At 39.4% G+C, this 27746-nt stretch overlaps 1 protein-coding gene across 3 annotated transcripts in view; it reads left to right on the top strand.

Moving 5' to 3' along the window:
* The window catches only part of LOC122794036 (cyclin-dependent kinase-like 1), a 1692555-nt gene that overhangs the window by 790238 nt on the left and 874571 nt on the right, over positions 1–27746 (top strand). For all 3 annotated transcript variants that reach the window (XM_044062168.1, XM_044062160.1, XM_044062151.1), the window contains exon 4: positions 4095–4167. In XM_044062168.1, coding sequence (XP_043918103.1) covers positions 4095–4167 — 73 coding nt within the window. The remainder of the gene's footprint in view (positions 1–4094; positions 4168–27746) is intronic.

Below are 27746 nucleotides of genomic sequence, written 5' to 3'. Positions count from 1 at the left end.
ATCTGCTGTAAGTCCAGTATACTTCTGATTCTTCTAGTCATCTGTTGTGATTTTTTTTTTCTGTCTGTTAAGTATTTTCCTTTGGAAAAGTGGAAAAGTTTCACTGGCAAAGCTTCTTTATGAGCTTTATTGTCAGAAGAATGAGAAGTAGAGTTCCCTTCTGTTTACTCGCTCAGTTTTTGTTAGATAAACTTTTTTATTTCCTACTTAGCCTGTTCTGTATCCACAAATGTCTTTGATCCTCCAGAAAAAAAAATATTTTGAAGACAGCTGGATGCAGCAGTTTGAATCTCACACTTACCACTCAACATTCCCTGATTGCTGGGATAAATGTGCTTCTCTTCTGCCTGGTGTATAGTAAATAACTCTTTTTCTACAAACACTCTGCTATTTCCGAATTTTAATATTTTTTTCTTCTGTGACAGTTCTGTCAGGATCAGTTATTTCTGCTGATATAATTGCATCTTTACTAATATAGGTCTTGGCTGCTTTCTCATGGCCGGGTTTGAAGCATACACTTAATGTGCCTTTTCAATTAATTAGTCCTGCTGAGGAATAACAGCCCAGTTGCTTATTTGTGGTTTCATAAAATTAATAGTTTCTTCCTTCTCAGGTTTTCTCTGTGAGCACTGTCTCCTAACACTTATCATTTTTTGAAACAGTACTTCTTGTGAAGCCTTATACTCAGGCAGCTTTTTTTTCCATTTTAGTCTTTGATTTTTGCAGTTTTATCAGTTCATCTGAAACTCTAGTTAAAGCATCTTCTGTTTTTTTCCAGCTTTTTGTTCTTTGAGTTGATATACTCCTTCAGTGTTTAATTTATTTTGATCACCTCTAAGTACATTTGATTTATTTTACCTCTAAATTACTGGAAGCCATATCTTGTGCAACAGCTGAAGCTTGAACTGGGTTTTGCTAAACAGTTACAGGATTCTTCTGAACCACTGTTTCTCTTTGCCTTTTCTGGTTGATTTTCATTCTTCTTGGCTGGCAGTCAAACAGTGTAGTTAACAAGCCAGCTAATGCATTTTACCCAAACTGACAGTATCACTGGCTTTTATTTCATAGTTTCTGTTTTCACAAAGGGAGAGCTGAAATTGGGCTATGTATCAGTGTGCAGCTATCTTGGATGTTTCTTCTCTGCAGACCCCAGGAAGCTGAAGTCTGCAGTGTGTGTGTGTGTGTGTGTGTGTGTGTGTGTGTGTGTGTGTGTGTGTGTGTGTGTGTGTGTGTGTGTGTGTGTGTGTGTGTGGACAACAGCAGTCTTGAGGTCTTGCCTGGATGTCCCACTCTGGTGGCAGTCAAAAGTTGTCTGTCCCTCCACAGGCCTGCACGGATATCCATCACAACAAGCAGGTGGATAAAAAACAGTGATATCCAGAGGATGCGATACTTCTTTTCAAGCTTAACATGCCCTGTTATCTCTTTCTTTGCTTTTCTCCCCCCCTAACACAAAATCTCCACAAGGAGGGATATACTTAGCCTCCGCACAAAAAGGGCCATCCAGGAGGCCCACCAGACAAGAGAAGATTAAGACCAGTTTGGGATTTAAGCAATCTAAACACCTTTATCCCTATATAAAAACATTTTTCATGGTCAAAGTCCAGTCAGTCCTTCATTGTATAAGAGTGAAACTGGACATATTCTTTGAACTTCCAAAATCCATATATCTATATTAGGATTCCCAAGGAGTCAAAGAGGTATATTGACTTTCTGGGAAGAGTCACTTGTTTCCAGTTCTGAATGCTTGTATTCAGTCCGACATTGGTCCTAACGGTTTTTACTTAATTGATGTCCATAGTATTATCTCACTGGAGGTTTGAAGGAGCTAAGCTCTTTCCATATCTAGGCAGCTGATTTTTAGCTGTTCATTTGATTTGTGCTTTTTCACTTTGGACTTGCTAAAAAAAGTTCCATTCTTTACAGTGACTCTTGCAGAGTTAGAGCTGGTCCTGTTCCAATTATTCACCAACTGAAGTTAAAATCTGAATATCATTCATTCCTGAGCACATTGTCAGATTGACTGGATACTGTCTATTCATTCCAGAGTCTCTGTTGCACTAAACACCAGCAAGATTTCAGCCCACTTACACCTCAGAAGTTTGGGACTGACAGCAGAATCCATATTAATGATAGCCACACCAGAGTTCACAACAGGGTTCTGCAATGATTAAATAACCAAGATGAAAGAGCGTGTATCCATGCAGCCATAAAAAGGTTCTGCAGTGATCTATATCAGTGATGCCCACAGCAGACTGCACAACAGGAGGTTCAGTGAACATGGAAGGTCCATTGACCTCAGATATCAGACCATATATTATATCAGATTGAGTTTTGCAGGGCATGCCAGCAGCATCTTCAGTGGTTGACGGGCATCACTAATCTAATCATGGGGAGCCATTTTCAAACACATATTCCCATGGCTGTAGTCACTATAGATAGGATGCATCTGCCTTTTGGTGAGAGGTGGGGTGGCATTACCATGAGCAGACAATTCAAGATATACATGCATCCTCCAACTTCATCCTAAAAGTTCTGGAGATGAGGATGGTTCTTCTTGCCCTTTGAGGCCTTCATGACTCCCTTTCTGTGGGCATAATTGCATTCCAGTCAGACAACATGGCAGTGATTTTGTTTACCTGAAAGCAAGATAGTGTCATTTTTATGCCTTGTGCTAAGAAACATGTGCTATTCAGTCCCTTTGTTTTCTGTAGAAGCTCACATTCAATGAGCGGCCAGTCCTGTAATGTACAAACTTATCTCCTGTCTGCTAATGCCCACAAGTGTCCCTGTAGTGCTTCAGAGAGTAACCTTTTGTGTTCCAGACGTGTGCCAAGTGCAGAAGCTATTTCTCCCTCAGCCATCCTCTATCAGATGCCTGAGGGCTCCTGTGGTCCAGAAATGGCCTTCTGAAATACTTTATTCTTTCCTCTAAAGATGAAGTTCATCCAGAAATGCAAACACTGCATGGCAAAAGTTATTTTCTTAGCCTCTTAATGGTTGGCCAGAGAGATTTGGTTACTGTTACTTTTACTTAATTTCTTGGAGTAAGCTTTGAGGCTGCATAATTCCAAAACAGTTCTCATTCACCCATCAGGACAAGTAGAAATTAAGATGGTGATCTTTGCCTGCACTCAAAATATTATGATGCACACAATTTTATGTCATGGCTAACACATTTTTCCTGTCTTATTCCAAGTTTTTTACAGTCCTGCCTGTCAGTAATTTTAGTGACTTATTTTGCTGAGTACAGTTCTTCTACCACTAGTACTGCAGCTCAGCTCCAGTGCAAGCCAACATATAGTAATGTCAAATTATTGTGTTTAAATGGATTGTGGAACACTGCCTGCCCAGAGCTCTTTTAATTTTTGATCAAAACATCCTTAATCATAAAAAAATATCTAAAACCTAAAATGCTGTACTGTTGACTGTTCTGCATTTATAACTGCCTTTAAAGTGCAGACCCTGATAAAGCTTGAATTATACTTTTGCATTTAAATTAAGGTTTGCAGGACATTATGATAGCACTTAACTTGTTGCAGAAGCAGTATAGTAGCTCAGAGTCCAAAAATGAATTACAGTAACATGAAATTAAAGAATGGGGATCAACACTCAGTATATAACAATACTGATTATGGGTAAGTCATATAGATGCTACAAGTTTCAGCTGCATGTTTTCCATCTATTGCTGAGAGAGTACACAATACAAAGGCTGCTGTTTGACAATGGAACATTACAGACTCTGTGCAGCAGCAGTAGTCACAAACCTGTCAAAGGCTGAGCATTAAGAATCAGTGTAGCAAGTAAGCAAACTTTAGTTAATGGACAATAGGGACATTCTAGGTTACCGATAGAAACAGGTGGCACCCTTTTCAGGGGAGAAGCAATGATTGTGATACATTATTTGTGATTTCCTCAAAAGATACAAAAGTAGTATAAACCTTAAAATGTCTGGAAAGTGAATCTGTTTAAAAATATACGTTTCTTTCTTTCTTTTTTTTTTTTTTTTTTTACATTCATTTGTGTAACTGTGCGTACATAGTTTTTATTGTAGCTGAATTGGAACATAATCATTTTTTTTCTTACTTTTACAGAGCTCCAGAACAGCAAGTTAGGAGTATAATGTGGCAAACATTGCAAGCCATCAACTTCTGTCACAAGCACAATGTAAGTTCACAGTTCCATTTACCAGGAGCATAGCAATAGACAAATAATTAATCTAAGTAAAGTTTTTTTTTCCTGCTTGCAAGAATTCTTTCAGCAAGTGAAAAAACAAGTCTTGACATTTTTATCTTCTTGATTATAATGTTACTTACTTGTCACTGAACTCAGCTCATTTTTTAACATCTGGAAATCTGAAAGATAAGAATTGTCTTCAAATTACCACTTCTGCTCTCACTGACATTTGCCTAATTTCTTTGGTGTTCTGCCAGTACAGTCGTATAATGCCTATTTGTTTTGACTTTTGGCTTAGCCAACAATACTGGGGAAAAGTGAAATAACAGACACAGCCTAGCTGTTAATTATTCTGCTTGCTTGATGCTATTTAGTATTTTTTATGTTTAATGATGGATTATTTTCAGTGAGAATGACGTGTAACCAAAGTATTAGATAAATGTATGCCTTTAATTCATTTTCTATGTTTGTGTATGTTATTGCATGTGTTGGTCAATTGGTTGATTAAATTGTTCCTTCACTTTCTCAGTCATTTGCTGTAGATTACAGTGTTTGCATTATTTAGCTGTATTTTATAAATGATTCAGTCCTGAATATCAATCTGAAAAAATAAGTAAATAAAATAAACACCAGTTTAGACAAATGTGTAGGTTTAAATACAGAGATGAAAACACATTTTAGGATACCTCCATAATTTCCATTTTCACAGAATTTCTAGGTTTTTTATCAGGTTTTTGGTCAGTTCTTCATAAAATGTATGGTTTTCTGGAAAATCCTTGAGGATTAAAATCACTAAATAATGACAGACATTTGAGTTTCAGATTTAAATCCTTCAGAAAGTGCAGTGAATATAAAAAGTATACACACCCCTGGTAAAATTCCAGGTTTTTGTGATATAAAAAAATGAGACCACGATAAATCATTTCAAAACTTTTACCACTATTAATGTGACCTATAACCTGTACAATTCAGTTGAAAAACAAACAAATCTGTTAGGGAAAAAATATAAAAAATAAAAAATATACAGTAAGCTGGTTGCATAAGTGTGCACACCTTTAAACTAATACTTTGTTGAAGCACCATTTGATTTAATTACAGAATTCAGGCCAGAAAAACACAGGTGTTATAAGTTTAGAAACTGAAAAAAAGCATCTGTTAAGATTGGAATGGAATTACGAGACAGTTTTTTGGCTTTTACACTTACAAAGGGGTTTGTTGGTTTCTTCAAGGCTGCATATACTGGATCCTAAGCAAAGGTAAATATTCATATGTGAAATCTCCTTGTATTGAAGAATACAGCTTGATATATGCTGAGACAGTTAAATTACTTTCTCACAGTAGACAGTTGTCTACTTTGTGGCTCTAAGTATTTTAACCACACATTACAACTAGGTCATCACCAAAAAAGAGACAATTATGCCTGCCAGTGTACCCTGTTTGAAAAATAGTGCAAAAAATGAGCTCACTGAGCTTTTAGAATTGTGTCAAGTTGTGTATGAAGTAAAATCACAGAAAATTAACAAAAATAAAGTAAGAAATGAGTCATGAGAGTCACAGGAAGCATGCAAAGTTTGAGAAATGTGCCATAGGTAAAACTCTGCATGAGCTGTGGTTATCTGCATGGTGAAAAATAAATAAAGGTGGGGGATAACAACAAAACTAAGTTTGGAAGATAAAAGTATATAATAAAGTTGTGCAAAACCAGAAACCTACCGACTATTAAAGACACATAGAGACTAATGAATGTAACCTCTGAGAGGAAATTAAGTGCCCCAGAACTAGAACAAATACTGTTCTAGGAAAGAAAAGGGCCATACAGACCAAGAGTAGTTTGAAAGGTGGCTTGGACTTTACAAGCAGATGAAATAATGTTATTACCCAAAGGCAAAAATAAAAAATAAGCATAGTAGGATGTAATAGCATTGGCCTGCTAATATGGTTTTCTTACTTGTTTATGAGGATATGTACTGGTTGTAGACTGAACTACCTGTCTAATGACGTGGATTAGAAAAATAAGTAGAGAGCAAACAGAGCAAACATTGAAGGTACATCACACATGAAGATTGGAATATAAAAAGCTATGTGTTAAAAATAATGTTAGAGTCATGAAAAATGAACCCTTTGTAAGTGCACTGTGCTCATTTTCAAAACCTACTTTAAAATGTACCCATGCTACTTCTCTACTTCTATGCAAAAAAGTGATGAAGGGAATATGTTACAAAACAGCCAAAATCAGAATTTCAAATTGATGATTAATTCTAGATGCTTTAAGGTCTTTGGGTGGAAATGTCTTCACAGATATATCTATACACTTGTTAAGTTTGCCAACGTGTTTTAAACAGTTCCAGTGAACTGCTGGAGATGTGATGTGGGTCAGAATGGCAACTGGGAACATCCGTTTTGGAGGACTCAGTTGAATGAAGTTCTCTTCTTAATCAGTGGGTGTGATGATATGAGCATAATGGAGAATAAAAGTAAACTGACATGTCTGTTGCTGTTAGTAGCAAAAAAAAATTCATCACAAGGAGTTAGAAATGTAGAATGCCCCCAGCATCAACATGGCTGTAGGCACCATGAAGAACATTAAAGAATGAGGTTGTACAGCAGTGTAAAGGATAAAGAATAAAGGCGCTCATGTAAAGCAGCAATTATGGGACCAGTACTTTGATAACTGTCAAGGTTAAGATGAGTAAACTCTAAACGAATGAGGCAGGTGACAGAAGAGAAATACGTGATGAAATGTGTCTCCAGCAAATGAAGAATGTGTAAAGCACTGGGAATATGAATGATCGCGTATGTATATTATGGGATGCCCGACTTTGTTGACTGTAAAAATTGGAAGAATAAATAAGGTGTTTTAATAAAAAAATGATGATTAATAAAAAAGTTAGAGCAGTGGTACAAATATTCCCACTACAGGGTAAACAGGTGCTCATGAGATTTCTTGGTATGGTACAGTATCTTCTTGAGGTTTATTCCAAATATGTCATAAGTAAGTGTACCATTAAGGAAATGACTAAAATAACATATTAAACAATACTGGAGTATAGAGTAAGAAAGGAGCACTGGCTTGTCTAAACACATTAAAGCAGTTCTATGACAGATGATCAAACTAGTTTCTGTTTCCACGGCTTCACTATCAACTATATAACCTCAAGTAATACAGAAAGGAGAACTTCTCCGTGAGTAAAAGTAGATGCTAGTCAGAGCTAGTCTGTGGTCAGCACCGACTTCCCATGTCCCCCATGGACAGGTCAAGTCGGTGTTGACCATAGACTAGCTCTGCAAAATACATTCACTTAAGGGCAGATGGGGTGACTTGGGATTAACATGGCTAGGCTTGTAAGGGCTGTAGGGCAGCTAATCTAGCAACCTCCTATGACCATATGAATAATATAACTAGTACAGTTATTTTGCAAGAAAATGAGCCTGTGGGTTAAGAGACTTTACTTACTGGCAATAAATATGGGCTTAGGTAGAAAAAGAGTTAGATTAGATTTGTTTCTGTATAGTGTATTTTAATGTAAATACTTTTATTTTGAGTTTGTTTTATCTTAGCTGTTAATTTACGCAGCTTGAGTATTAGTTTTACACTACTTTTTATAAAGAGAATTGGTAGTTCTGATAGAAAACACTGGAACACAGAAGTGATATGATACCTTTTATTGGGCAACATAGGCTTTACACTACAACTGCCCAAACTTTGAAACTAACAGGATCCCTTCACAAGGAGTTAATACGTTATTGATGGTACATGCACTGATTTAATGTCTAGCTGTGCACTGAAAAGGAGAAAATGGTAGATTGTTTCTTTCTTACTGGATAAAAAGCCAGTGTGTGGAAAAAATCTAAGTGCTCAGTTCTGATGCTTAGATATATGACTTAGATATAAGAACTGATATCCTACCATGTAAATGAAGGCTCCTCTAGAATGAGACAAAGGAACCACTATCCATTTAGGAGAGGAGGCAAGCCTGAAACATTAGCTCAATTCATCTATGAATCACAGTACATATAGTGGCACTATAAGATTAGTTAAATCCAGAGAAGGACAACTGTAATGCATTATTTACTAGTCTACCTTTACATGAAGTCTAGATCAGACAGATGTTATGGTTAAAAAAATATATAATAGCAGTAATGTCCAGGTGATTGTGTTGTGTTATGAAAAAAAGCATGGACTGCCAGGAGAATTAGATGCAAGCTTAAAATGTGTGTGGATGCTTCTGAATTATTTATGCGGTTATCTGTGAATAGGAGTGCCTGATTATCCTGTCATAAAACATTAAAAGAGACATGAAAAATATAATATAAAACCAATAATAGAATAAAGCGAGCAGATAGGCACCATAAAACTAGTGCTTATAAGTATTTACTGTAACAAGCAGATAGTATTTAGCAGATAGTAGATTTTTGCATTAAGGGGAAGCATGGCTGAAGGCTGCTTGGAGGAATTAGAGCTTAACTACAATCCTTTCAACTTTAATAAGGTGGCTATGAGCTGCATTGATAGACTTATAGACTGCATTGCAAGAATCAACAATCCATTACTTTTGTCTGAAGAGCTTTACCCTACAGAAGGAAGTGAGAAAGCTGGTTTGGACTTGGAGATGTTCCGCAACATTGTGGATGACTGGAATATAATCTTCTCAAACTGAAATGCTTACAAACACAGCGTCAACACCTTGAGGTTTGTTTACAATGTGGCATTGTTTCGGGTGCTCAAGATGCCCACTTATGGAAGGGAGTACCCTGAGCTGCTTACATGATGGCAGAAACTCAGCTTATGTAAACAGCTGCACAAGAATATTAAACGCTGACTGCCATAAATATCCGGAGAAGACACTTCCCAAAAAGAAAGTAACAAACTTTAATATAAAATACAAAGGTAGTAAGAATAAAAGTTAAGCGCTTTAAGCGGTTCTGATGAAGCCCATTTGTAATGGGTGAAAGTGCTTATCTTATTACCTTTGTATTTTACATTAAAGTTTGTTACTTTCTTTTTGGGAAGTGTCTTCTCCAGATATTTCTGGCAGTCAGCGTTTAGTATTCTTGTGCAGCTGTTTACATTTGTTGACAAACACTTTCTTCTATTCAGAAACTCAGCTTAGAGGTAAGCAGCAGTTTTGTAAGCCTCAAGAAGATCAGTTATGTGAGAAGATAAGACATTCAAACGTCATTAAGTAAACACTTTCCTGCCAGTATTGTGGATAGTCAAGTCAGTAGCCCTATCGATATGACTTTGATGTACGAGAGGAAACTGTTACACCAGAAAAGACTTAAATCGAGATAGATACAGCCAATTTTAAAAACAGCCATGTTTTTACATGGCCGAGGGCTCAGGTGATGTGAATAATGTTAAAAAGGCAGTGGCACCTGCTTCTGCTAGTAAGGAAAGCCTGATTGAGCAGCCTGTGTTACAAAAATCGGCCCCATTGACTTTGTTCCTCTCTGTTTTAAATACTACCAATAAAGGAGGGTTGCATGTGAATGAATTGGCTAGTATTATGAATGTTGATGCCTCACAGACTTTATATTTGGGAAAGGATGTGAGTTGAAAAACTACACTTGTTAAAAATGTAGAAAAACAGAAGATATCAGCCAGTCCTTCCCTTTACCCATCAAACAGGACTTCTACAAAAGCAGAAGTCATTCAAGGAAAAGAGGCTATCTGAAAAGAAAGTTGCCAGTAGAACAAACTGCTCCTCAAAACCTAAAAAAGATGTGGAAAACGAGAGACAGTAGTGTGGAATATTTCTAGAAGGGTTTTGATGGCGGATGAACAAAAAGTGTTGTAGAAGGGACTTTCATTTATTCCTACACAACAGAGTGATTTTATTGATACTGTTTTGGACATAAAAATGTTTTTAAGGAATGTTTTATTGAAGTTGGAATTTAGTAATATAGTGAAGTTTCGAACACAATTAACTTTAAGAAACCAAGCTTGTATACACCCGATATGCAACTTTTGATAGAAGTATTTGGTAAATTAGTGAAAGATGATTTACATGAGCTTTTTGATAATAGACTCCATACTGGTGGTAGGAATGTTAGATGTGTTAACAACTTGACATATAGTCAGTGTTTAGCTGTGAAGGATTTACAGGAGGAGGATATAATAGTAATTAGACTAGCCAATAAATGCAGTTCCATTGTTATCATAGATAAAGATGATTATTATAACTCCATGAGAAGTATGTTGAACAGTTCTACACAGTACATAATGATAGATATAACAGAAATAGATAGAATTAAGGAAAGTCTACTAAATATGTTGAATTATTGTCGATATAGTCATCTTATTTCTTATGAATTATTAATTATTTGTTAGTCAATGAACCTCTAATATCAATTATTCAGGGATTACCTAAGGTACATAAAAATAGATATAGCCCCCTCTAAGACCTATACTTGCAGGGTGTAATTGGAGCATGGAGCCTTTCTCTATATGTGTAGAAAAGCATTTACATCCCACTTTAGATAGAAATAGGACAATATTAAAAGATTCCAGGCACTTCCTACTTGATTTATATGACTTTGTTAAAAAACGTCCCAGACATATGCATTATTATTTTGGTAACCCTAGATGTTCAATCACTTTTTACAGTGATTCCTAATACAATTGGAATCACATACAGTATGTTAAGGATTATTTAATGAGATGTGATTATAGTGAACAATTAGTGGATTTGATATGCCTTTTTATGGAGGTAATTCTTGAAAATAATATTTTATGTTTGATGGCGTGTACTATTTACAGAAAGATGGCATAACTCCTTGTACCCATAGCTACGCTAATATGGTCATGTCAAAATGGGAGGATAATTTTATGTTTAATTCTGAATGGTACAGTCATTATGTTCTGTTCTGTCATAGATTTATGGATGATTTGTTTTTCATTTGGACAGGGAGTATAGATGGTTTGAATGATTTTAATAATTATTTGAACCATACTATGGCCTATCTGAAATTTTCCATCACTTATTCTGACATATATATTGAGTTTTTAGATATATGCATCACTAAATGGAAAGATGGTTCAATGGATACAGGGATATTTAGGAAACCATGTTATAAAACACATTGCTACATAGAATCAGTATGCACCATGGATATATATTTAAGAATGTAATTAAAGGTCAAGGGGTGAGAGCCTCTCGATTGAATGGTTCTGATGAAGAATTTGCTAAGGAGATCTTGGATTTGAGAGATAGACTTATGACGAGAGGTTATGGAGGTGATGAGGTTGATAAAGTGTTGAGAGAGACCTACAAATAGACAAAATACTGCACAACCCTATTTCTCAGAACTTGCTAAACATTTATTACATCAAGATAGGTCACAGATATGTAGAAGGAAGATGCGAATTCCATTATATTATGCTAGTGATGTGAAAGACATTATAAATATAATTAACAAACATTACAAGGTTTTAACAGTAGATCCTAAAGTTAGAGAGATTGTAGGTGAGTCTCCAAGTTATCATTTTAAGAATAAAACATCTTTGAAAAGAATGTTATGTTATTCTAAGCAGGCAAATAGTAAGTTTTCCACTCAACCATGTAAGAAATGTAAGTATTGTACCTATACAGATAATAATGGATATTTTGAACACCCCCCCTCGCAAAGGAGATGTTAATAAGATAACTGAAACCAATGAACTAAAATGAATTATTAGGTTAAATGCTGAACAAGGTATGGGTTTGAATGAAAAAACTACACTAAAGCCAATTTTAAAAGGACGTGGTATAAAATGTTAACATTACTACATTTTGTTATATTAAATATATTTCTTATACTGTGATATGGCATTTACTGCAGTGGTGGTGCTGCGGTAGCATTGTCGCCTCACAGTAAGACGCTGTCCGGTTCGATTCTTAGCTAGAGCGTCTTCTGCGTGGAGACATGCGTGAATGGGCGTACCTTCGTTGAAGGTTGTGCGGCAGAGCTGACAACTCGGTACGTAAAAATCAACTGCCAATCATTAGCGGACTGGAGTTTTGCTGTGGCGACCCCTAACCGGGAAAAGCCGAAAGACACAATGACATTGTGATATGGCTTTTAGTATTTTGAGCTATGTGTAATGAATGAGTCATTTTAATTGGATAATTGTTATATTACTAATGTATATATTGGATTTACCTTAGTGTGATTTGTATGGTCTGATGAAGCTGATGTGAAAGCGCTTACTGGATTGTTTGTACTATCTGCTTGCTACATTAAATACTTATAAGTACTAGTTTTATGATGCCTATCTGCTCACTTTATTCAGTTATTGGTTTTATATCATATTTTTGCATCGTTCTATATAACGAAATATGTGTCTCCTTATTTGTGTTATTTTTGATTATTAAAAGAGACTATTATGAGCAGTTAGTATGCTACAAATAAGTGGTGAAAGGAAGGAAGATATGAGGGGAAGTAAGAAGGAATCTGAGTATATATGACTTTCATGTAGTCAGTATTAAAGCCTAGGCTGTACCTTGGAGGAGTTGCAGTACATCCAAGCTTGTTATAATGCTAAAATATGCAATATTAAGGCATTATGTTGCTTATTGTTACTAGTATTAATGTTAAATGTTTAATACTGAAATTAACTACGATATTTGCTTGAATAAACACACAAGCCAACTCTAAACAACACCTGCCAGTCTTTTTTGTGTACTATTAATGATATGAAAAGTTCACCACTTTGGTGTCAGCCTAAAATCATGATACAGTCATGCATTTCAGTACATCATACATTTTTATAACTAATATATGTTCACTGTTGGTTACAAGAGAGAAAAAAGTTCCTAAGTGTTAATGATTCATGAAAGCCAAATCAGCATTCAGGCCAGTCATTGCCATAACAGATTATTAAGTAAACTTTATTTCCATTGTCCTTCTTAACAGAGGTATAGGAAGTACCAAAAGTGACATGTCTGTTACAGAATCATCTCACTGATAAAAATGTGCTCCCACCAGCTTGGCAGTCATACTACAAATAACATTGTGTATCTGGGCATTTATCCTGGCTCTGAGTGCCTGGCTTGTCTCTCCTGTATTGTTTCCTGACATTTAAACATTTGATTAGGCATACCAGATTTTGAGAAGTGCATGTAAAAATCCCCTATCCCATGTTTCTCAGAAAGGCCATTTTCTGAAGTTGTTCCTAAATGGCAAATATGTATTTGGGACTGAAAGTGCATAATTTTACAACGATTTTAGTCTGGCCCAAAAATTCTAACAATATCATATAATGAATAGTACCTTTAAGATTGCTGGGGTGTTGTATTGTATTGTCCCATTCTTATGCATATGTATACAGTGGTTAATATTATACCTTATACTAAATTTTTAATTTTAATGGTAGCAGCCATAAACTTGTCAGTCTGTAAGGCCCTGATGGTCAGTTTTTTAACATCACTGTATGTTCAGAACTGCCACTCTTCAAAAGTACAACATAGGACATAGTGCTAATATGTTATACATACCTTCTGATTCCAAGACTTATTTACTACCTCCATGTTGTAACTTTGCGACTCATAACTGTCAGTCCTTTAATTATGAAATAATCTTCAAAAATACAGGAGAGCAGTGAATAATGAGAGCCTCTTATGTTCAACAGTTAGATCACTTTTGCAGTAGCCTAATCTACTTGGGTCCAACCCCAACGCTGTGACTGGACAGCTTTCAATGCTTTAGGGTGCCTTCCACCTGCCATAACTATCAACAGCTTGAGGGGAGCTCTATATAAAGACAATTAGAGAACTGATTTCTTCAGAGTTTTTTTGCCAGCAAAGAGTGCTCCTTCAGCGAGCCCCTGGGAACTGTCAGACAGCTGGTGACCCTTTAAGACTGGACAGATAAGTTATCCATAGAGGAAACCCTTCCACTAAAATTAAATTTCTGCGGAAAACGTGTTTTTTTTTGACTGAAATGTTATGCGTGCTAGGAAATTGTAATGTTTTGGGACTGTCACTGTTTTACTAAGGGAGTTTGTTTGTAAAGGCTTATGCAAGTTTTTTTGTTTTTGTTTAAAAAAAAAAAGTTCTGTTCTTTCAAACAGGCTTGTAGGCTTGTGCATTTAGAGCAGAGTATTGTGGGGGACTGTCACTGGTTTATTTACCTCTTACTGGCTTATCCAGGCTTCTCTATCTACCTTCAATGTCTTATTGTCTGCAAACCTGTGCATCAGGTGTTACCTTCCTCTGTCTACAAGCAGAAAAAATATATTAGGGAGTCGTTGGGTGTCAAGCTGGCTGCTGCTGTGCCTCAGACACTGGTGGGTGGCTCTGGGTGCGTGACTGCTGTGACTGCTCTCAGTTCTTCAGACTGCACATCATTTTCCTCTGGTCCCTCTGGTATTATATTTAGAGCTACCAAAGACCAAGGGATATCCACATCCTCTGTGACTGCAGGGATGTCCTTGGCAGGCAAAGGTGAACCACCCTTGTCAGTCTTAGGGGAAGGTGCAAGTCAAGGTTTTTCACTCAGTCTGAGATGAGTATACTTTCATTCATGGTTTTTCTTGGAAATTTCTCAGTAGTGGTGAGTATAGTGAGAAAATATTGCCTTCTCCTGTTTCTATTTCCATGGGCAGAGAAGATTTTTTGGATTTGTTAAGGAGCTAATTTTGCCTTTTCTTTGCCAAATTCTTTTTCAGTCAAGAAAAAAAACAGTTCATTCTATTTCAGACTTGGATTTACAGTCAGAAAAGCAGGCACTGCAGTAGGAATGTTGTATTTCAAGAATTTACTTTCACTCTGAACAGTCTGAGGAAATCATGATTCTGTTGAAATTTGTCCTTATTTAGTTGAGAGCTAAGCTCCTGCCTCCAGCAAGTCTGACAAGTTACAACCCTAAAGCAGATCCAGCAGTACTCTCCTTATCTAAAAACTGCTCCTGCTAAACAGATAACGTTTGCTAATCCTATCTCCTCTGACAAGGATGGGAAAACTTTTGACCTGTTAAAGAAAAACGTTTATTCTTCTATTTTTATCTTTCAGTATTTTAAACTATCAAACTCATATTTAAAGTTAAAGTATTTGTTTTTATCTTCTAAGAACATGCTCAAGTTAATTATTAACCATCCTTCAGAGGATAAAAAATTTTACAACTGCCTTACTGCTTTTTGCTTTCTATGTTAATAAGCATGTTTGTGCTTCGAATGCTGTTGAGTCTTCCTCCAGAGCTACTGCCTCCATGTCAGTAATGAGACGATTAGGTCAGCTTTGTTCTCAAAATCTTCCTGAAAATGTTAAAACTGAAATTTTAAATTCTCCCTTAGATAAGAACTTCTGTATGCTCACGAAATGTGACTGTAGGTGAAAATTCATTCAAAGGATGATTGCAAAATTTCAATTTTCCTTTTTTAAAGCAAATAAAAATGTCTGTTCTGCCTCACATTCCTTTTATAATAAGCTATTTAAGCAGAAAGTAGCCTTTAAACAGGAGTTTAAAAAGTAGTGACAAGGAGGCTCCAAAAATAAATGAAAACCTCAAAAAAATCAAGCACAGTCCTCCTGATCAGCATGACTGATTGTCTGCTCAGGCTCCCCTGTGCCACCCTGGCAACCTCTCCATATCCTTGAGGGTTCATTTTTCTTTGGGTTACCAGATTGTGAAAAAAATGGGTTATAAATGTGATTCAACAGGGGTACACTTGGCAGTGGGAATCTTTGTTTGCATCAGGTGCTTTTTGCAATGAGTAATGTGTCTAGTGTCCCCCTGCCAGATGGGCAAATGCTATTATTCAAGGATTTTTTCTGGTACCAAACAAGGAAAGATCCTGAAGACAGCCCTTCCTAGCTAAGCCTTGTTGTCAAGACTCCAAAATCAAAATGATTTTTGCCTTTTCTCCCGTAGACTTAAAGTATATTTATCATCACATTCTCATTGCCAAGATGTTTAAAAATTTTTTAATATTTCCTGTTTCTGACTTGCATTATCAGTTCTCTGTCTTACACTTTGAACTTTCAAGTGTACCATGGGTATTCACAAAGGGTCTGACCCAAAGAAGTGCTGATTGCAGAGTTCAAGGCATTCACATCTTTCCAAATTTAGATGATTGTCTTATATTTGCAGACTCTGTTTCAAGCAGTCAAGAATCTTTAACAACTGTCCAGAATCTCTTAGTGTCTGTTTTCAAATCAACTTAAATTTTCTCTCATCCCTTCTCATAGAATTGTATTCCTAGTTATATCTGATATATTTTGCCTAAGAAGGGCCTTTCTTCCTCCAGACAAAGCAGAGATGTTGCAACAGTTGTTTCTGAGTTGCTCCACTCAAAGCCGGGTATCTACATGGGAATTTCTCAGGGTATTGGGGTACATGAGACTGGTGATTCTTATACTTCCCATGACCAGACTCCCTTTTTAATTTCTCCAAATCTTTTGAGTTTCTAATCCCATGACGGGAATGGACCCCATTCGTAAGTCAAAGTTCATGAAATTATTATTGTTTCACTATTTGATGTCAGCCAAAAGTGCTGTTCGCAGCACCGGCAATGTGCCCAGTAATGACTTCTGCAATTCGTACAGAGTTACATGTATTAGTAGCAGATCTAAATATGATTCTAGACCTTTTTTTTTTTTTTTTTATATATATATATAATACCCGTTGCTCCTACTACTATTGGAACTGTCTGGGTATCTTTCTTCCACATTGCTCTTGTTTCTGCGTGGAAATCCTGATATTTTATGACTTTGTGTCTCTCTGTACGCAGGACACTGTAGTCACTGGGTATGGAGATTTCAATGATCAATGGTACTTCTGTCTTCTTTTCTTGGACCACTATATCTGGTTTTCTAGCATCTGTCTTTTGAACTGTTGATAATGAATGTTCCCATGTGATGTAGATTTCATTATTTTGTATGATGCTTTCTGGTTCATGTTTCCAGTGTTTTTCAATGACTTCAATACCATAATGTTTGCACAATCCCCAGTGCAACAGTCTCGCCACATTATTATGCATTTCAGTATACAGTCCTCCTGCCATTACTATGTCACAATAAGCAACGAGGTGTGCAACTGTTTCCAATTCTGTTTTACATAAACTATATTTGTCTGTTTCCTCCACATGTTCAATAAGAGACTGCTCATGAGGGAAATATAATGGTACATCAGGTCAGTCTGGACTTGGCATCTTCAGTCATTATCTTCTTAGATCCCTGTTTTGGAATTTTAGGAAGGGAGATTCTGTGCTGGGTAGGCCAGATTTATTGCAGTCCAGGTCTCCTGTTCTCCCTTCCTGTCCCTATCTAGTCTGTCATTACAGAACTTTAAGACCTGGAGTGGGGAGCTGTCTCCAAAAGAATTGAAAGTGCAAAGTCTGTATATCCCCCATTTCAGACAGAAGCACATAAGTGTAAGAGGGAGAGATGCTGGCAGTGATCAACATTTTGAAGTGCTTAAATCATAACAGGTCCCCAGGACCTCTGCAAGTTTACACAGACAGCACCAAAATGATGTGGTACATCAGCATACATTGGGGGGAGGTACCAAATCATGCCCTGTTTGGAGAATTTGCTGTTATAGTCTGGGAGATAGTAACTGAGCTCAGTTTGAATCTTCAAACTTTATGTTTTCTATCAGAGCACAGCTTGATTGCAGACAAGCTAAGCAGACACAGGAACCCCCCCCCACACACACACACAAATAGAAGCTTCACCCTTGGAGTCATCCAAAAATCAGTCCTACTAGAGGAAACACCTCAAGTAGATCATTCACCTTCTCTCAGAAAAGGCCACCAAAAGGATTCTGCTCCAGGACTCCCTACCAGACAGGCCTGAAAAGCATATGCCTTCTCAAAACCATAGATGAGAATGTTCCTGTATGCTTTGTCACCCTTTCCACTTGTATCCAGGTTCCTGACCTTATTTTCTGGTAGTAGATGTATTTGTTACTGTCTTCTACATAAAAAAGAAAAAAAAAATTCAACCGTAGAGTTAATATAATCTTAATTTTGTTCTTGACATTGCTGTTTTTAGCAGTCATTTCTTAACTTGTCATACTTTTAAAATTAGTTATTGTTTAATATCTTTGATTTTGGCAGTCGGATAGATATCGTGTAATGCATTTCCTGATGTTTGTGCATGGATGACAAGGCTTTTGAACAATGAAAGTTTGGGTATAAAATTTCACCTCAACATACACACTCCGCATGTTTTGTGTAGGAAAAGAATGTATTGATGTTCAATGTAATATACAAGAGTCTTTTTCTCTAGGCACCTGTCATTGTAGTATGAAAATAAATCTGCTTTTCTCTAAGTTGAAGTACAATGCTGGATCCACTAACAAAAGTGCTTCAACCAAAGGTTCATCACCGAGGGCAACCCATTCTGTTTGGACAGATAAGCCCATGATTGATAAGCCCAAAAACAGTAGACAAAAAGGCAGTGATATAGACAGCAAGAGAAAATGAAAATGAAACAGAAAAGATAACTTAGATCAACCTGATAACAGGTCCCTGCATTCCCATCCTTGTCCTAAGAAACCTAGAGCTGTGTAGTCTTCTGATCACACCCAGTCTGAGATCTCAAAGTTGCTACTTAACTGATGTCTGATTATTATCAGGACAGATAATGTTTCAAGGTCTGACCTGGCTACTAGAAAGTTTTTATTTACTGTAGGTGACCTACTTGTAAATGTTTCACCTACCAAGCCCATGCTCACACTTATCAAGGGTATCAGAACTTGTCAGAGATTTGGAATACATGGCTAAGCTTAAAAAGGCCGTTGTGGCCTTTAGCTTATTAAACACCTGTGAACCTATGAACATCTGTCAGAAGTCATTTGCAGCTGTAATACTGAAGTACAAGACGATGACAAGGGCTTTCTTCAAGAACAGCAAAAAATAAAAAAATCCTCACCATTTAAAACTGAAGTGCATTTGTAAGTATTTTATGGCTTATTCTGATTTCTATTATATGTAGCTAAAATAAAATGCTTGGTTCACTGATGAGGTAACTGTTGAAGAGTGATGTGAGTATTTTAGATTGATATGAGTGGACACTGATTTCCACTATCCATTTTCATACATTCCAAGTTATTCTATCAATGGCATATTACATCTAAAAGCTTGAAATCCATGCTAGGTGTTGGCATTGTAATCAGGTAAATACTGATTATTTTCATGTTACATAGGTTCATAGGTGTGTAATGACCCTGGAGCCTTTACAAGCCTAGCCCATAGGATTACCCTGGCATCGTGCCACCCGTCCTTAGTTCTCAGTGCCTCTATCGAGTAGAGCCACTGGAGTGATCCCAGGGGTGAATTTTCTATTTCCCATCCACTCATCAGGATTTCTGTTGAAGAGAGGGAGGTGCTCTGTTTGACATGTATGGGAAGTCTATTCCATAGCATGGGCAGTCTCTGGGTTATAAACCTGTCCCTCCAGCACGTTCTGTAGATTGTGGTAATCAGGTTGAGGTCTCTGGAGCGTGTGGTGTGGAAGGATTGGGATTTCTTTAGATGTAGCATTTCTAACAGAGCTGGGTCAGTCATGGCTTTGTAAGACAAGCAGAGATCGCCTCTAAGTAGGCGATATGAGAGAGAATAGTTGGAGTTTTTTGAGTCTGTCCATATAGGACAAATGTTTGAGGTACTTTTGCGGCCTCTCCAGTTGTTGCAGGTGTCTAGTGAGGTACATGCCAAATGGGGCATTGTACTCGATGATTGGCCTAATGAGGGAAGGGTAGTGGGAGACAATGACCTCTTTCTTCCTGGATGCAAAACCCTTAGTAATGAGATGTGCCACATAGAAGGACTTTCTAACTACAGTGGCAATGTGATGGTCAAAAGAGAGGTTGCTGTCAACCTGTGTTCCCAGATCTCTTATAAAGCTTTCTGTTTTGAGTGGACTACCATCGATGTGGTAATTCATGGGAACCGGGTTTTTCCCAAAGGGGATGACGACACATTTTTTGGCATTGAGCTCAAGGCCATGGTTCTGACACCAGATGTTGGTCTCAGTGAGGCCTTTCTTTAGGATGTCAACATCACTTGGGGAGTTAATAATAGCTCCCAACTTGCAAACTTTGTCAGCCAGTTTCCCTTCATGTTGGCCTGGACTTCAGAGAAGTAGATACCAAACAGAAGAGGACCCAGGACCGAACACTGTGGGACTCCACTCGTGACTGGTCAGCAGTCTGACTTGGCGTCAGCTATTTTCACACTGTGGGTTCTATCTATGAGCCAGTTTGCAACCCACCTAGTGATATAGGGGTTGATGCCTAGCTTAGTGAGTTTTTCTATGATTCCTGAGTGGGGAATGGTATCAAAGGCCTTGGCCAGATCAAGGCAGGCTGTATGAACCACCTTGCCTTCACCGACAACTCTGGTGACTGACTCAATGAAGTCGACCAAGTTGAGCAGGCATGATCTACCCTTCACAGAACCAAACTGTGTGGGATTCAAAGTTTGGAGATTCCCTATATCCTTGTTTATTAGGTCCTTGATGATGCATTCCATATCTTTGCATATCAGACTCGTCAAGCTAATGGGGCGATAGTTCCCAGAGTCTGTAGTCACTCCTCCTTTGTGGAGAGGGATGGCAATAGCAGTGCTCCATTCGGTAGTGGCAAAGCCTGAGATGAGGCTGTGATTGAACAGGGCACACACTCTGTAGTTCATGTACAATACAGCCAGGGATATTGTCAGGTCCCATAGAAGCTGTATTCTTGGCCTTGGACAGTGCTGTTTTAACACATGGTCTTACCCAGTGATTAGTGTCCACCAGGCTAAGATTATTGATGCTACCAACTGAGCAATGAGAATGGTCTTACCTCCCTCCGTTTATAAATGGAAATAATGGCTTTTGTGGAATAGTACCATCTTTTGTTAGATTCGTTGGTGCTACTGAGAATTTCTAAGTTAGAAGTGTCAATCGCTGTGATGCTTGCTTTTATATTTTCACACTGGAAAGATCTACCCAAAAATTGGATATCTGAACTGCATGTTTTTTGTCACAATTTGAAATTATAATCATGCAAACAATTAGATCTAACAGTTTGGCATGACTATTGGTGTATTTTTCATTGTTATCTTCAACTCTAAGCAAATATTGTTGATGAATTTATTCTTTGTTTGCAGTATCATCTTTTAATTTGACTTACTGTGGTAAAGTTGGTTTTACAAAAAAAAATGCCTTGTCTCAACCATCTCTAGTACCAGGGTGGACCATGGACATTGGTCTTCTCAGAATTCTCTTTGAGGCAGTCTCATATCTCCTTACTAGTCGCCACTGAGGTGCCAGTCTAAATAAGGCCACAACTCTGGCTCCATGCACCAGTGTTGACATTAGCTGTGGCAGTAGTCCCAAGACTGCAGACATTGGGGTCACTACATTTAGTATTGACGTGTTGATGACGTCCGTGCCTGTGCTGTTGACATTGAGATTCCTTTCAGCCTTTGGTCTCAGGTTAAGGTTGTTGGTTTTGACAACAGTTCTGTCAGAGCCCTCACTGTTGTTAGTAAGGTAGGCCTTCCACACTTTGTGGTAATCTCTGCTGACATCAGGCCCAGGGTCGACTAGTGTCTTAGTTATGTTGCCAGAAGTAAGACTACCAGATCTGAGGACAATGCTTTTAGCATTGACATCAGCCGCAGGTTTTAGCCTTAATCAGTTGTAGTTAGACCAGCCGATATGGCACCAATATTACCTTTGATGACAACAATTCTGACTGCCCTGCATTTCTCAACCTCGGCTGTTTCAACAATGTAAGACATGGCTTTTACTAGTTCTTTGGCTCTCTACTATTTTCCACAACAGAACAGAGGAGTCAGAAGTTCATTGCAGGATCACTGTAGAGTATCTGGTTCTTTGTGGGCTTCATCATCCTCAGACTCATCACCTCCGAAGTCTGGCAAGAAAAAGAGATACAAGAGGAAGCATGTGAATTCTCCTTGTGACACCATCACCTCAGACATCGATAAGAATGAGGGCATTAATTCCTCATTTTTCCCTCAGATACCCCACATTTGGGGAAGTCCTAGAAATGATGAGGCAAAGAGAGGAAATGGCTTGTAAACTCCATGATCTCTTCTCAGTGGATTCTGTAAGTGACCATCTTCCTGGATGGTCTCTCCAACAGACAGGATCTTGGATCTTGTTGTTCATACTATTTTTATTTTATTTTTTATTTTACATTTGTTAACCAACTGTTAGCCATATTGATGAAACAGACTTTCCTCTGTTTCATCAATATGCAAGATATTTAGTAAAATCAGAAGTTACTAACAGAGGTTCATAATATACAATGCTTTTTAGTTGATTAACATACTACATGGGAAGACCCTGATATAGTGACAACTGAAATTGAGCAAGCCTGAGAGGATGCTCTAGCCTCCCAATGATTGGACTTGCTGGATGAACACTCCAAGATAAACTTCATTGCTACTGCAGCTGCCCTTAAAAAGGGTCAATTCTGATATAGCAGACAGGGTGCTCTTTACCTTGAATGTCTTGGGAATAACACTGTTCCAGACTTTCCTCTGTTTCATCAATATGCAAGATATTTAGTAAAATCAGAAGTTACTAACAGAGGTTCATAATATACAATGCTTTTTAGTTGATTAAAAACAGTCTGCCTCAGCAGACTATTGCATCTTAACAGAAACTTTTCTTTTTGTGAGATCCATCAAAGGACAGACTAATAGCAAAAATTAGACACAAGATTTTTTTATAGTATGTAGCTACTGTATGAAAAGTCTTCATATATTTCTTAGTAGGAAGTACAGGACAGATGTTCTTCGTGTTTCACTGTTGCAGTCATCACATTTGGGTTATCTGCCTGCAGGTAGCCCTCAGCCAGCCTGAATACCAGACTCTTGGGATTTCTGCATCGGATGCTGTCACTTCTTCCATGACGTCAGGTCGTCAGGGGTATAAAACATGCAGCCGACGCCATTACATCAGTCTTTCTTGCCATGCGGTGCCCAAAGCAGAAGCAGTTCGCAAGTGCCGGTCTGCCGACTCCTGAAATTTTCGTTTTCGAGTTTCAGACCTGAAGTCTTCTAAAAGATAAGTACCACATTGGGGATCCTTTTTTCTTGCTCTAACTGATGTCAGAAAAAATTAATAATTGTCTTACCTGTGGAAAGTAAGTACCTCATAGAGATTTTCATTCTTACTGTGTCACCTGTTTAGGCCCAGACCACGACGTCCCTCGCTGTCGGTTTTGTGCCTTGTTCAACGCCCGAACTATCCGTCATCGGGCAATTTTTGTAGCTAAAAACATTCGCTTTCGAACATACTCCGAAATGGCATCTGTAAGCCATCCGACTACCGATCTTCCAAAAAAACGTAAGGATAAAGACAGAGACAGACCATATAGGTTCAAAACGGCAGATGACGCTACCATTAAGCTAGTCAGCAGTCCACTGGTACTCAGTGAGGTGCTTTTGCAGCCCCTGATACCCACTTCTACAGATTCGCAGGCCTCTACTGAGACCCATTCGGAGTCCGGTATGCCACGAGATGCTTCTTCAACTATGGAACCTGCGGATGTGTCTACCTTGGATGGGTCTGGAGCCGCTTTGCAGGCACTGGCTTCTGAGGGTGTATTCAGGCCTACCGATTTTCATATTAAACCGACAACTTTGTTCAGCCAAAAATGCTGAATTTCTCAGGCCTAAAGTTCGCACTACTAGGAAACCGACGACCAAAGCGCATTCTCAGGTCCCCAGGCCTCAAATACAAATGATTAGAATAGCAGAAGACCTTATTACCTTAATCAGGGGAAGCCAGCCTTCCCCCTCAAAGAGACCTCGAACTGATTTTCCTTCTGATTTTTCTAATCAGGAATCTGATATCTCTGTTCCTTCTGACTACCAGGACATACCCTTATCTACCTGTGAGGATTCTGATGCAGAGGATTCCATTCCCTCTGCTTCCCCTCCAGAAGATTTTTCTTTTGGTGAAACCCTGCATACACTTAGGGAGCATTTCCGCTGGGAAAGCTAGGACTACTCTCAGTCCAAAAAGAGACTCAGGGAATTTTACATGCACAGATCTAAGCAGTGGGGTGCTCCCATGTCCAAAACAGGGAGTAGTAAGCCACCTCCCTATGGTAAACTTGCACAATGACTTATCCTTAACTCTCCCAAGCCTTGCTCAAGTACTTGCACCTTTAGTAGGAAAACTCGCCCTGCATACAAAAAACTGGGACTACATTACCCAAGACAAATGTGTTTTAAACATTGTTTCCCTAGGATACAGATTCCACTTCCACTCACTCGCAACCCTAAGTGGATGGCCAGACGCCCCCCCCCCCAAACCAGTGGGCGGAGGCCCAAAAGCAAGTACTTTCTCTCCTCAGCATCAAGGCTATTCAACCTGTCCCAGCAAAACAAAGGGGACAAGGCTTTTATTCAAGACTGTTCCGGATTCTCAGAAAAGAAAACTCCTGGCGTCCTATCTTGGATTTATCTATTTTCAACACCTTTCTGGTAGTTCCAAAGTTCAAAATGCTAACTCTCCAACAGCTGCTTCCTATGCTAACCAGGGATGCCTGGCTGGCAACCCTAGACTTAAAAGAAGCTTACCTGCACATCCTCATAAGGGAATCTTGCAGGAAATACCTTTGCTTCAGTGCAGGCTCTATGCTCTATCAGTTCTCTGCACTTCCCTTTGGCTTATGTACTGCACCCAGGGTATTCACAAAGTGCCTAGCTCTAGCCATTGCTTTTTGCAGGCAGAGAAGTATTCAGATTTACCCATACTTGGACGATTGCCTGATTCAGGCAGAAAATCAGGACTTGCTACTACAGCACCTGGCATTTTTAAGGAGACTTCTAACTTCACTGGGGTACACCATCAACGAAAAGAAATCATATCTTGTACCCTGCCAACAAATTGCATTCCTGGGAGCCAAGCTCTGCTCTGACACTTTCGGTGTCGTCCATTGTGTCCAGGGGCCGAAGCTCACCGGTCGGCGCCGTCAAGGAAGGTTGGAATCTGTCTTCTTCGGTTCTGAGTCTCCCTCTCGGCACTTCAGCTAGGGTGAGTTCGGACCCTGCATCTGTCTCTGAGCCAATAGCTCTGGCGTTGATGGCATCCTCGGTCTCTTCGGAGCGGGAGAGGTCCTCGGAGCTGTAGAAGTCTGCATTCAAGATGATGAGCGTACTGTCCAAGTCACCAGTTGCCACCAAGGGTATCAGCACTCTTCCCCCTAGAGCACCCACTTCGGTCTCAGCCCCTACTCTCTCCGAAGACAGCAGAGACCCTCAACCTCAGGAACCACTGGCTGGTGGCCCCCACTCTTCCTTGACCTCCCCAGAATGCCCTTCTGAGGAGCCCCCCAGGAAGAAGACATGCAAGAGGAAGCATGTTGACTCCCAGGATGAGTCTTTGACATCTGAAACTGACCTCGAGGAGTCAGAAGGGTCCCCCAAGTCGTCCTCCAATGATGTCTCCTTTGTGGACATCCTGGAGATCCTTATGGAGAGGTGCGGCTGGCCCGCTGTTAACCCTTCTGATGAGGAGTCGGTATACATGAAGGCTTTCGGGTCTCAACCTTCTGCCTCTTGGGTGTCTCCACCTTTTGACAAACTGATGGATTTAGTTAGTCGAAAGGTGTGGGATCCTCCCGATGCCTTGCAGCCAGCCCCTAGGAGACCCAACAAGTTTCTTTCTGCCCCTCCAGATAAAGAATTTTTGTCCAAAATGTCCCCATAGATGCCATGGTGGTGGTGATGGCCACTAAGAAGGATCTTGCTGAGACTTCTTCTTCTGTCCATCCGCCGAATAAGGAGTCTCGACAGATGGACAGGTATGGGAAGAGTGTCTTCAGTTCAGCGGCTTTTACTCTTTGATCGTTGAACTATCTCACTCACTTCACGAGATTGCAGAGGGATCTCCTTAAGGAGTTGGGAGATTCTTTACAGGGTACATGTACTGAGGGAGTCCCTGACAAGATTTCTGCTCAGTTTTCCACCCTAAATTCTATAGTTAACTCCTCCATCTGGCTTATTTCTTATGCGGCTGATGGAACGAGTAGAGCAGCGGGTTCAAGAGTTGCCCTAAGGCATCACTCCTGTATGTACTTGTGTAATTTTGTGGAACCGTTCAAGTCCACTTTCACCAATGCCCCTTTTGATGGTTCCTCATTGTTTGGATCTGAGGTGAAGGACACACTCACTCGGTGTGAGCAAGAAGGAAAGATGCTCTCTGCCATGGGAGTACGTTTTACTGTTCCCTCTAGACCATACCCTAAAGGTCAAAGGGGCGGTAAAATGTGGTTCAAGAAGTCCCAGAGGACACAGAGGGTGAACCCTCCTTCAGAGGCAGAGGAGGAGGAGGAAATGGGAGACATCGCCCTAGAGGCAGGGGTGGTCCACAATACCAACAAGGCCGTGATTCCTTTCGGGGACGGCCTTATCAGCGTTCCTGATATGGGGCCCGACTGTGTTTCTCTGGGGCCGGTCGAGGGTCGAATTTCTTTGTATCCAGAAGCCTGGCTAAGTATAACCCAAGACAAGTGGGTACAAAGAGTTGTTACCAGAGGCTATATCATACCCTTTTCCCTTCCACCATTTGTTCCCAAGAAGATCCCAGATGTACCACCCAATCTCAGGGATCAGGCAACTGTAGAGATCAGCAAGTTGCTCTTAAAAAGAGTCATCCAATCTGTCCCAGCAGACCAGATAGGTTCCGGAACTTACTCCAGGTTCTTTTTAGTCCCAAAATGAACAGGAGACTGGAGGCCAATATTGGATCTCAGCAGATTAAACGAATCCATGATGAAGGACAAGTTTTGGATGGTAACACTGCAGTCGATACTCCCTTTGTTAGGGAAAGACTATTGGATGTGCTCAATAGATCTCCAGGGTGCCTGCTACCATATAAAAATGGACAAGGTGTCCAGGAGCCATCTACGCTTCCGGCTGGGAGCCAGTCACTATCAGTTTCGTGCTCTGCCCTTTGGTCTCACCACAACCCCAGGGTGTTCACCAAATGCATGGCAGTAGTGACAGCTCACCTGAGACATCAGGGATTCCAGGTGTTTCCATACTTGGATGACTGGCTCCTGACCGCCCCCACCAGGCATCTACTTCTCCAAAACAGGGATGCCACTATTTAACTTTGTGCTCAATTAGGGATCTCCATAAATTGGGAAAAATCTGCATTACTGCCCTCTCAATCTGTGAATTTTATTTGCGCAGAGGTAGACACAGTGAACATGACAGCTCGTCTTCTCGCCGAAAAATGTAATTTTTCAAATTCAAAGTTTTCTCCCGTTGTGGAAGGTCAAAGCAAAGTGGGTTCTTCAGCTCCTCAGGGCTATAGCATCCACCATCCTATTAGTACCATTAGCCAGGTTGCACATGAGAGTTCTCCAGTGGCTTCTGTTTTCCCAATGGTCCTTCCAATATCTTCCGCTGAATCACCCTATTCTGTTGATGGAATCATGCAAGGAGGACCTCCTTTGGCGGATAGCACCCAACCAGTTGACGGGCGCCCCCTTTGTTCCTGCCCAACTCGTTGCCACTGTGACCACAGATGCCTCCCAGATCGGGTGGGGGGGGGAGCATTATCTCGGCAGGACTGTCCAAGGCACATGGCAAGAACACGAGGTTCACCTGC

Source organism: Protopterus annectens, chromosome 1.part0 (genome assembly GCF_019279795.1).
Source record: "Protopterus annectens isolate FY-2018-M chromosome 1.part0, PAN1.0, whole genome shotgun sequence".
NCBI lineage: Eukaryota > Metazoa > Chordata > Ceratodontiformes > Protopteridae > Protopterus > Protopterus annectens.
Note: the sequence above shows the minus strand (reverse complement) of the source record. Positions and strands in the feature narration are given on the sequence as shown.